The sequence below is a fragment of the Prionailurus viverrinus genome, chromosome C1 (assembly GCF_022837055.1).
Source record: "Prionailurus viverrinus isolate Anna chromosome C1, UM_Priviv_1.0, whole genome shotgun sequence".
Lineage (NCBI taxonomy): Eukaryota > Metazoa > Chordata > Mammalia > Carnivora > Felidae > Prionailurus > Prionailurus viverrinus.
In genome coordinates, this window is record NC_062568.1 from 73903898 (window position 1) to 73915957 (window position 12060).

At 33.2% G+C, this 12060-nt stretch overlaps 1 protein-coding gene across 10 annotated transcripts in view; it reads left to right on the forward strand.

The window, feature by feature from the left end:
* The window catches only part of PRPF40A (pre-mRNA processing factor 40 homolog A), a 53642-nt gene that overhangs the window by 8749 nt on the left and 32833 nt on the right, over positions 1-12060 (forward strand). For all 10 annotated transcript variants that reach the window (XM_047868980.1, XM_047868981.1, XM_047868973.1 and 7 more), the window contains 3 exons: positions 5643-5723; positions 7118-7148; positions 9234-9250. In XM_047868980.1, coding sequence (XP_047724936.1) covers positions 5643-5723; positions 7118-7148; positions 9234-9250 — 129 coding nt within the window. The remainder of the gene's footprint in view (positions 1-5642; positions 5724-7117; positions 7149-9233; positions 9251-12060) is intronic.

Here is a 12060-nt window from a genome sequence, read left to right on the forward strand (position 1 = left end):
CCAATAATATGTACACAAATGTGATGTGCTCTGTGTTGTAAAGATGCCCACAATTGAGAGAAAACTAAAAAATAAAGTTTCATATAAACAATCTGTAATAATTTAACTAGTTACAAAACTGAATCTAGTTTAAAGGGGTAGGAGATAGTAACAGTTGTATGTCCCTCTATACTTGAATACCAGATGGTTTATGTTTGAAAGAAGGCTTGGGTGACTTTTTAAAGGAAGTTTTAAAATATAATTCTGTATGATTTGAGACATCACAGTTTGTTTGTATCCCTAGTCTGTGTTTAGAGCTTTTTAAAAATTAAAATTAGTTTATTTTCATTCAACTCTGTTTTTAAGTTTTTGTGTCATATATCCATACCCAGTAGTTTTCTTTATATTTTCTTTGCCCTCATTTAAGTTTGGAGTTTAGTAAGAGATAGTGGGCTAAGTATCAGTTAACAATGTAAACTATTTACTTGCCCTTTTGCACATAATTTTCTTTTAAGATTTTAGGAAATAGGGTGGTGATGCCTAATCTGTATTAGGATTGTAATTCTAGCACCATCTTTGTATATAACTTTGGGGATTTGATCCTTTTGACTCTGAAAAGTGAGTTGGCTACAGGATGAATGTCTGATTTATAGATGGCAGTAGTAAGGCTCCGTGAATGAAGTGATTTGTCCAGTGACATTTCAGAGCCAGCACTAAATTTGATGCTCAAAATGCATTGCCTTATTACACATGTTGATTCCTAGCAAAGATGATGATTTTACATTATTTACTAGGTATCTTTAAAGAACCGAGGTGCCGATCTAATAGTTAGGGAATAGATGAGAGACTGGGCAATATAAGAGAAACTTTGATGATCTTACTTGAAGGAGAGCAGTTGTAATAAAACAGCTGTATTTATAGAGCACTGTTCTGTGCACCTTCCATGCATTGTTCCATTTGATCCCTATAGCAGTCTTAATAGATGAGTGCTATTTTCCCCCAGGTTATAAGGAGAAAATTGAGGCCCAGATAGGTTATGTAAATTAGCCCAAGATCACACAGCTGGTAAATGGCCATGCTGGTATAGGAATTCTGGTAGTCTCACTCTAGACTATACTTCATAGCTATACTAGACTGCTTCCTTGTATAGCAGTAGGCGATTATGTCATTAAGCTAACCTCCTTAGATTCTGAAGGAATAGTGTATACTTCAGCAATTCTAAACTATCCAGGTTGAGAGAATTTAGCAACCTAAATCCTGGCAATTAAATTATTAGACTTTTAATGGTTTCATACTGATGGTGCTGCCAAGTGACTGGCCTAAGTTGACACAAATCATCTCAAAAAAATTCAAATGGGTTGAAACATACATATCTATATTATGTGTATCCTAAAATAAATGAAACGTCATGAATGGTAAGGTTCTATTCCAGTTTGTGCAAATGTAGTCTATTTTTTGTTTATCTAAATGTAATCTCAGAAAATGACAAATGTCTTGAATTTATATATAATTGTAGATGAAGAGGACTTAAGTTAAATAATTGTCCCAAAATGCAGCTACTTATTATTTTGGGTTGTTAAGGATATACTTTTTAAACAGAAGTATTTCTGTTTATTTCTAATCAAATGAATATCTGCTTACATTCAGAGATGTAGTTTTTACAGTTTTTCACTGATTAATTTTTTGCATTCATTCATAAGGTAAGTTAGTGGTATAAAGGATCATGGTTTTTAAGTATAAGACTTAATACCCTCTGTGTACTTATTTGTGGAATTTGACTTTAACACCACATTTAAGAGGAACCAAATAAAAAGGCAATCTAATTTTTTATGGGGTGCTTGAGTGGCTCAGTCGGTTAGACACCCGACTTCAGCTCAGGTCATGATCTCACGGCTTGTGAGTTTGAGATCCTCGTCGAGCTCTGTGCTGACAGCTCAGAGCCAGGAGCCTGCTTCGGATTCTGTGTCTCCCTCTCTCTCTCTCTGCTCCTGCCTGGGAGCCTGCTTCGGATTCTATGTCTCCCTCTCTCTCTGCTCCTGCCCCGCTTGCACTCTGTCTCTCTCTCTCTCAAAAATGAATAAACATTAAAGTATACTTTTTAAAAAGAGCAATCTAACTTTTTAGATAATCAATTTACAACTTCAGGTTTGCAGAAAGAATGGTTTTGAATAATCAACAAGATTTAAAAAGTTAATTTTTAGACAAAAATAGCTTAGGTTGTGTGATTTCTTTCCAGCAGGAAAAACTTCAGGAAATAATAATGAAGAAAAGAACTTTTGAAGTGCTCACGTGAAGATCTTCACTTTGTTTTGATATCATAAAACAACTGGGCTAATTTAGTTTACATTTTGAGCAACTAATGTGTTGTAGCGTCGATGGAATTGCTTTTATTACTTTACCTTTAATTTTAAAAATATCTGGTAAAGAATGAAACAGGCTTGATTTTATCTAACATTAGGAACTTCCCAAATTGGGATGCTAAGAATGAGCAGATTGTGCAGTGCTCCCCAGTTTCTACTTGGTTTTTTTTTTTTCACACCTGTATTTCTTCTGAGGACATTGTGATAAATGATTAAACTTGTTATTAAAAGAATAGAAATACGCATAGAAAAATTTTTATATAGTATATATACATAAATGGTTGGCCGTTTATGAATAAAGTATGCCAAGTAGAATATCTGAATTAATTATGGTTTTAAGAAGTGTCAAAGTGTCCATAAAATTCAGATATTTAATATTTTAGACAATTTAACTTATGGCTCACATGTATGTGTTCTACCATTCCATTTTCTTCTGTTTCTGAATAACTAAAATTTTGTAATTATAATAATATATTCTCAAAAGTAGCTAAAATTGAAATTTGTGAAGCTCTACATGACTCTGATTTTCTAGTGTACTTTTCATTAAGCTTATATGAACTACTGCTTTGTAGCTTCGAGAATGATCTGGCTGATGGAATTCATAGTGGCATCGTTGTAGCAACTGTGTTAAGAATTTTTCCTTCAACTATTTTGAGTCAACATCCTATTTTCATTGAACTTAAGATGCTATTAGTGGTAAGATACTCCATTATATGATGTGCCCTTAGAAAAAAAACCTAATGAGAAGTCTAAAATACTCTTCAGATAAAGCTGGGAGACCAAGGGGCTGTTTAGTCCCTTCATGTGAAGCAAGAAGTAAACCTGCAGAGGGACAACAAAGTAACTTCTGAATGCCTCAACTTTGGTTATTGGGCCGAGGGAGGGAAAAGTCACTTCTGAGGGTTTGAACCAGAAGTCTCATAAGCTTGCAACCTGGATCAGTTTATATAAAACAAAATATTGATAACTTAGAAATTTTAAATGGTATCATGTTGATGGTGCTGCCAATGACTGGCCTAAGTTAACACAAATCCTCTGGAAGAATCCAGATGAGTTGAAACATATATCCCCATATTATGTGTATCCTAAAATTAATGTTTAAAAAAGGAAATCGTAACATTTCCACAAAGTAGATTCTTTAGGCTTCGGGGAACAGGCTTTTTGTGATGCTCAGGTGTCTGGAAGAGTTTTTATTTTGTCTAATACTTAAAATAGCTTTTCATAAGAATGTAGTATATTTTGTATTTATGTTTTTGTTCTTTAGCGTCATATTTAAAATATCACAGTTTTTGTCTAAAATTACATTAATAATCTATTTACTTTCAGATGCTCAGTTGTACGTAATTTAAGAATGTTTCCAGTGTTTGTCCAGTTGAACAAGCCTAACTAGTTGCTGCCCCTCAGAATTCACAGAGATGTTGAGGGAGAATTTAGCTTTTTATTTAACACTAAATCTCTATAATCTAATTCCATGCGTTTTAGTCTAAACGCAAATTTTCTAGCTGTTTTAAGATTTGAAGTGTGGGAAGAAAAACAATTGAGAACTCTGTCAGACTGTTTAATGGTTTTCAAATATTGTTTGCTTTAAGTGTCACTGGCCTGTTCTAGTCAACTTTTGTTATATGTAAGGATTTTTGTCCCTTGGTTTTTAAATCGGATTTGATCACTGTCTTCTGAAGTCAAGAGTATTTCAAATTGAAATTAGATTCATTTGTACTGCTACCATGTGGAAGTGTTCTGTTACATGATGGAGATTTTACCCCACTTAATGTCTTTAGTTGTTATGAGAAAATACTTCTTTCCCAAGTTTTCAAAGTTCAGCTTTTCAATTTAGCTTAGAATTCTAATTTTTCGATATGTTGACAGCTTTGGATTTTATATATAGACCATTTTAACTACCAGGCTGTTTCTCTCTGTTGCCCAGTATGCTTCCTCTCATAATCAGTTATTTAGTACTTTAAGAATGCAAAACTACATTGCTATTAGCCTAAAGTAAAATTAGGTGTGAGTATATATTGTTGGGAGTAGGGCAAGGAGGGAACAAGCCTAGTTCTCATTTGATTGCTCTGTTTTTTTCTCTTAATGTATAATTATTTCTCTAATTCTTTTAGCCTGGGTAGTGGAAGCTTGTACTTTTGTTTTCAAATTCTGAACCTTTTTTTTTTTTTCCCCCAACTGTTAATTTCGCCATATATTCCAAGTACTGGTCACATGTTTTCTGTCAGGTTCTTGTTTCATGATGTTTAAGCAATTTATCGGGTATTTTAAGGAACAGAAAACCTTTTTGTTTGTTTTTTAATCCATTAATACAATGATACTTCATTTTAATGGTACTTTAGTCTCGTTTTGCTCTGAGTTGATTTTCTCAAATAATAAAATTCAGTGTACAAGTGTTCTTATTACCTTTAGTAGACTTTATATGTTCCTGTTGACCAATATACTTGTTTGTATTTCCTATTTCTCCCAATTTTCATTTAATTTGAAATTAAAGACCTACTTACTGTGTTCCAGTACCTATGATTATTATATACGATTTTTATCCCCCTCCATGTTTTTCTTAGATTTTTTCCTATTACAATCAAAGTTATAATGTGGGATTATACTAATATGGATGACTGTTGGGTCAAAATCCCTTGGAAATTTATGTTAATCCACATGTTTTTCTAATTCATTTTTGGTAGTAAAGATTCATTCATAGTTTTGGATGGGAGACATTGGTAGGCTAGATTAACCTCCAAAACTAGTATTTTCTTTCTTCAGATATTCGTTTATGTGCTTTATTAAGTTTTTCTTTTCAAGAGAAGGCATAGGTGATTTATGTCTGAAGTTTGGGGTTTTTTACATATTTTTTAGTCATTGAATTTTAAGTACCTTTGATCTAGAATTTTTTAAAGAGCCAGATTACTGTAAAATTTATTTACTACAGATATTAAAAGTCAAAGGTGAGAAATAGAAAAAATTTTTGTCTCCGAAGAAGGGAGAAAAACATGAGTGAGGAGTTAAAATTAAAAGGACGTTAATATTCTCAAATTTACATTGGAAATAAAAGTGCAAACTTTTAAGTTTATTTGTTAAAATAATTTTAACTATACATATAAATTATGGCAAATATTAAAATAGCTCATTGATAAAATACTTCATTCATTCAACAAGCACTTACTAAGCATACTATTCATGTAATAATAGTGTTAATTGGGTTTAAATCTTGAGGTGTACATACTAACTTTGATAACCAGATAGATTCTTAAAGTCCTGTTAAATGCTTTGGTTTTATATAGTAACCTTTTTTTACTTTTATTCTAGATGCCTGGAATGATGTCTTCAGTAATGCCTGGAATGATGATGTCTCATATGTCTCAAGCTTCCATGCAGCCTGCCTTACCGGTAATCCAGTAAAAGTGATTATTTTCTGTGATGTTTTGACTGCTTTACCACTTTTATATATGACGTAACATGCTATATATAATTTTTTATAGGCTGTCATGTTAGCTTTTTAACTATGTCTTGAGTACTGTAACACAAAATGGGAATTACAGTGGACTTTTATTTTTTTAGGTTCTTCAGTGATAGACATTCACATTTTTTCCTGTACTTATGTGTAATCTTTAGTTTTTAATCTATGTTAAACAAGAGTAGAATAACTAAGAAGTATAACCTATCCAGTAGAAGCATTTTATTGGTTTGGTTGCGTTTTGGGGGGCCGAGGGGGGACGGGAGAGAGAGAGCGCACATGCATGCAAGCAGTTGTGCCCAAAAACGGCAGGGACAGACAAGGAGAGAGAACATCTTAAGCAGGCTCCCTGCCCAGACCAGAGCCCAACATGGGGCTTGATCTGACAACTATGAGATCATGAACTAAGCCAAAATCAAGAGTCAGATACTTAGTCCACTGAGCCACCCTGCCCCTGGTCTGGTAGCATTTTAATCTTAAAGAGTAGACATTTGCTTTATGGAGTGTTAATTAAAAATTGATGTAGTGGGATTTAGTACTCGATCCTAGATTTAGAAATCAGAAGGTTTTATTCAAAATTTATCTTACATGAGACTTCAGTGATGGCACATTACTTAGAAAATGCTTGACAGCCTTTTCACCCTTATTGAATTGTATAGCAATATGTATATCATTATTATATTCATATGAGCATAACTTATTTATTACCTGGTAGCCTAGTGGTTGTAATGAGTAGATGTGGCATACTCCACTGGGGTGGTAAATTTGCAAAGGTCTTATCCAAAACCCTTGGGCCAAATATATTCTTAAGTTGTTTAATATTGTAAAATTGTACTTTGTGTACTCTATATATCATATAAAGGTTTCCCTCGGGGTGTTTGGACAGTGCCTTATAATTTCGAACACAATATTTCTGTAGCAGTATCTTAGGGATGTTCCGTCTGGAGTGGGATAAATAAAGACAAAGAGCTCGTGTCATTCAGGGCAGATTTTGCCACTCTAATGAGTGTTGATTTGAAACTTGAAAAAACTTGGTTTTTAGAGCTTTTTCTGTTTCAGAATTGTGGGTAAAGGGTTGTGGAACTATATGTAACTGATGATCACATAAATAAAACACTTAGATTGAAGTGCTTCAGTAGCCCCAAGTTATTGGTGCTTTTACAGTTTATAGCAAGCTCAGGGAACTAATACCACTGAAACTTACTGAGAAACTGAATCCGTGGCTTGAGAATTATACATAAAGGGGACTGATTGTGCTTTATGAGGAACATATATAAAATATAGTTTAAACAGGTGAATATTACTAATTTCATTTTTTTTCTTACAGCCAGGAGTAAATAATATGGATGTAGCAGCTGGTATGTATGCCATTTATGGTTTAAATATTAAACTTCATTTGAACAGTAGCTATCGTTTTATTATAATAAGTAATAAAAGCAGTGTCTCTTGGGGCTTTATGATTAACTCCTGATTATTTTTTCTTTTTTTTTTTAAGCCGTGGGAAACAGGGGTAGCATTCATAATTTAATCCATAAAAAATTACTAGATCTGGAGTCCTGGGACCAGATTTGGTCTACACAGTTACTCTTTACCCAAATGTTTTTAAGTTTTATAATTAGTTGACAACATTTAAAGTCTGTGGGCCCTATGTAAGAATTAAATGTATCTTTTTACACAAAGATTTGAATTTATCTTGAAAAATGGGATTATCTGAATATTCATTGTTGACAGTGGTCCTTATGAACACAGTAGGTAATCAGAGAATATTTGAATGAGAAATTCTGGTTGAGCCCATACTTGTACTCCGCAAACATTGTGGAATGAGGTAGTAACTCCTTCCTTTAGATATGAAGGCCAACTCTCATTGGCCTTCTGGACTACTTCGTCCTTGTAGCCATTGGAGTTTGTAGACCTTGTGGTAAACCAGCCAGTTATCAATAACTATTTGTTTCACCTAGTGTACTTTCCATATATAATAGTAATGCCTCAATTATCCATGAATAAATAATGTTCCAGATAAATTGGTTTTACAGATGCTGAGCCTTATTCCATGATTATGCCAAAACATTTCTTGTTTTAAACATGGTTTGAAATATTTAAAATGCACTATGTTGTGCTTTTCTGCAGGTTTATATGGGGCATAATTGGTCTTTTTAAGATACTTCACAAATTTATTTAAGCTGAAATGATGTTCTGAAATACATAGTATAGTATTTTGCCTATTTAGATATCTAGAGCTGATTACTGTTACTATTAGCCTAAATAGTACTGGAAAATCACCTTAAAAAAATTTTTTTTAACTGAAGTATAAGTGATATACAATATTCTATTAGTTTTAATTGTAGAACATTTTGATTCGATATTTTAATACGTTACAAAATGATCCCCATAGTAAGTCTAGTTACCATTTGTCACCATCCAGAGTTACTATATTATTGACTATACTTCCTGTGCTGTTCATTCCATTGCCTTATTTTACAACTGGAAGTTTGTATCTCTTAATCCTGTGTGCCTATTTTGCCCTCCCCTCTTTGGTAACCAACAATTTGTTTCCTGTGTCTGTAAGTCAGAAACAGACTCATAAAATTTCTTCTTAATTACTTTTTAAATGCCTTAGCTCTACCAGTGATATCCATAGTAGCTTCCTTTGATTGTTCTCAGTATATATATGTGTGTGTGTTTACTTTGTTTTATTCTCTTTTTACATATACTTTCTTTTTTACACGTAGTTTTAAATTACTAGTTTCTAAAGTTAAAGCTTATTCATTTGAACTTGGTGACTAATGGGGATTTCCCCTTATGTCTAAAGGGGTTTTGATAATAATATAGGATAGTACCATCTAATAGACCTTTCTGCAGTGATGGAAATGTTCTGTAATATGTACTGTTGAATACAGTAGTCAATAGCCACATGTGATTATTGAGTCCATGAAATTGGCTAGTGCAAAAGAACTGAATTTTTTTATTTTATTTAATGTTTATTAAAAATTTTAACCTAAGCAGACGTGTGGTAGCTACTGGATACTGTATTGTACACCACAAGTATGGAATTTATATCGTGGAAGTTGCCAGAAATCTAAAGCATAGAATCTGAAGTCTGACGTATTATATTTCAGTACTGTAGTAGAGAAAGGAATTAGTCAAGATAAACACCTATAACAGCAAGACGAGAAACAAAAGACAGAGGTTGTGAATACTTCTCAAACTGGATCCAAGTGAGTTTTCATTTTGCAGGTTCAAAGTGCCACTTTATTCTGAAAATGCTTTAGGCTGCAGTATTTGTTTTGTGGAAAAGAGAGCATGCACATAGGTCACATGGAACAGCCTTATATTTAGTGTGCTAGGATAAGGCAGAAGAAATAGTATGAACAAATACTTTAAAACTGTTCACTCAAGGAGAGTATGATTTATCACATTGTAAATATTCTTTTTTTTTTTTAAAGGTACAGCGTCTGGTGCAGTAAGTACCTCTGGAATATATTTATTTCATTATACTTCTTTAGCCTACATTGATCCTTATTTCTGTTTTAAAGTTTATCTACTAAAGTTGAATCTTTTTTTCTTTCTTTTCTATGGCAAAGGTTGAAAAATTGTTTGAGGGGCACCTGGGTAGCTCAGTTAAGTGTTTGACCCTTGATCTCAGCTCAGGTCTTAATCCTAAGGGTGTGAGTTCAGACCCCATGTTGGGCATGAAGCCTACTTAAAAAAAAAAAAAAATTGAATGATTTACCTTAAAATCTAATTTTGATGGGGCTTAATGAGAAAAAAAGGAATCAGCTACATACCAGATTTTACAAAGATTTTAATTTCCCTGGTACGATTAGAAGGGAAACAGAACTAGTAGGAACACAGTAATTAACCAATAATTTTCACATAAGGTTTATATTAGAACATGCTTTCGTATACAAACATTTGTGTGCCCTTGTTTATTACTATAAGTCTTACATAAACTTTTCCTAATACACAGAATTTTAAAATACTTTTTTGCTTGTACCTTCCCTAATTGTGTCAGAAAGACCAATACGATATTCAGAATTGCTTGACTTTTCCCTCCCTTAGGGAAGGAGAGAATGATACCTCTATGCTGCATTTCTTTTTCTCCATACTTGATTTTAAGATAGTAGTTACAGTTATTTTTGTTAATATTTCGGTATGTGGTGTTCTGTTACATATTTTTATGATGTTTGAGAAAATAAGCTTGAAAGCCTTACTTAAAGATTCCTATTTTGGGGCGCCCGGGTGGCGCAGTCGGTTAAGCGTCCGACTTCAGCCAGGTCACGATCTCGCGGTCCGTGAGTTCGAGCCCTGCGTCAGGCTCTGGGCTGATGGCTCGGAGCCTGGAGCCTGTTTCCGATTCTGTGTCTCCCTCTCTCTCTGCACCTCCCCCATTCATGCTCTGTCTCTCTCTGTCCCAAAAAAAATAAGCGTTAAAAAAAAAAAAAAAAGATTCCTATTTTATCCCTCTTGATAAAAGCCATAGCTTTTGGCCTCAAGGTTTCCTTAGATTTTTGTGTTTTTTAATTCCTTAAATATCAATGGAAAGAAGACTTCATGTGTATGATCTGATTTAATCAAAATAGTCCTGAGAGGTAGCTGTTATCCTCATATTACGGTTGAGGAAATACAGAAAGCTGTGACTTGATTATAAATGTGTTAATATTTTAAATATGGGGGGAAGACTTTTAATTGTGAACTGTATTTAAATGTTTTAAAGTTTCTTGTATCTTCTGTTTTTTAAAGTTGAATGGTTTTTAAATGTCCATGTCGTATTCTTCCATTGTAAGTGCCTTTTTGTATTTTTGACTAGTGATTGCTGCATGTTTTTCCTATTGATTTAAATAATGCAGGCTCACTTGAGGGATTAAGAAGCAAACATAAGTTAAAAAGAAGAAAGTAAATTTCACCCTAAATTTTTCCACCTTGAGGGGACCACCACCATTAATGTTTTGGTTGTGTCCATTGTCTGTGAAACCCCTTTTTCCCTCAATTGGAAGAATCTTTTCTATCATATATTAAATTTGTACATACTCTGACATCTGTTTCTGAGTTTTCTTCTGCATTGGCTGTATTTGTTTTTCATCCAATTTCTCACGTTTTCCAGTTAAAATAACTTTAATATTTAGTAAGGCAAGTCTTCATGGTTTCTCTTTTCATTATTTCCTTAAATGGTTTTGGATGTTAGTACATGAATTCTTGTATCCCCCTCCAAAAATAATCTGTAAGTATACACATACCCACACACACTCAAAAGACAAAATTGTGTTTTTATCTGGGATTATATTTAATTCATTTCAGTTTTGGGAGAATTGACATTTTCTACTTTTCTATTAAATTTTCCCATCTAAAAATACTGTATATTTGAAAACTTCTTTTTGCTTTAATTCTTATTAGATTTCAGGTACACAAATTTGCGTTACTTGAATTCTTCAGATGATAGTCATTGTCATTGATCCTGAGAGGATTCCTCACATTTTTTCACTTTATTCTTCATCTTCACTCCCATCTACCCTCCTGAATAGGTGATCACTTGGATACATGTCCTCAGAAATGCATGTATTGGGAAAAGTTCAGGAAATTTTTTGTGTAGATTTTTTGGGTGTTTTTTCTTGTTCTTATTTCTTTATATTCTTTCTTTATTTTTTTACAACATAATAATTTGATATTTGTATCCATTTTGAAATCACAATACATCTAGTTAACATCTGTCATTATACCTGGTTACAGATCTTTTGTTCTTGTGATGAGGACTTTTAAGATGTACTCTCTTAATCTTCAAATATACAACACAGTATTAATAGTAATTACCATGTTGTGCATTACATCTCCATAACCTACTTATTTTAAAATTAAGTGGAGATTTGTACCTGTTTACCCCCTCCACCGATTTTGAACCTCTACACGTAATCTGTTCTCTGTATCTGAGTTTGGGTTTTTTAGATTCTGCATGTAAGTGAGATCTGAAGGTATTTGTTTTTCTCCCTCTGACTTCTTTTACTTAGCATAATGCCTTCAAGGCCCGTCTGTGTTGTTGCAAATGGCAAGATTTCATCCTTTTTATAGCTGAATAGTATTTTTGTGCGTGTACCACATCTTTATCCATTCATCCATCTAGGGACATTTAGGTTATTTCCGTATCTTGGCTGTTGTAAATAATAATGCTGCAATGAACCAAGGGGTACATAAATCTTTTCGAGTTAATGATTTTGTGTTCTTTGAATAAATGCCCAGAAGTGGAACAGCTGAATAGTATGGTAGTTCTACTTTTAATTT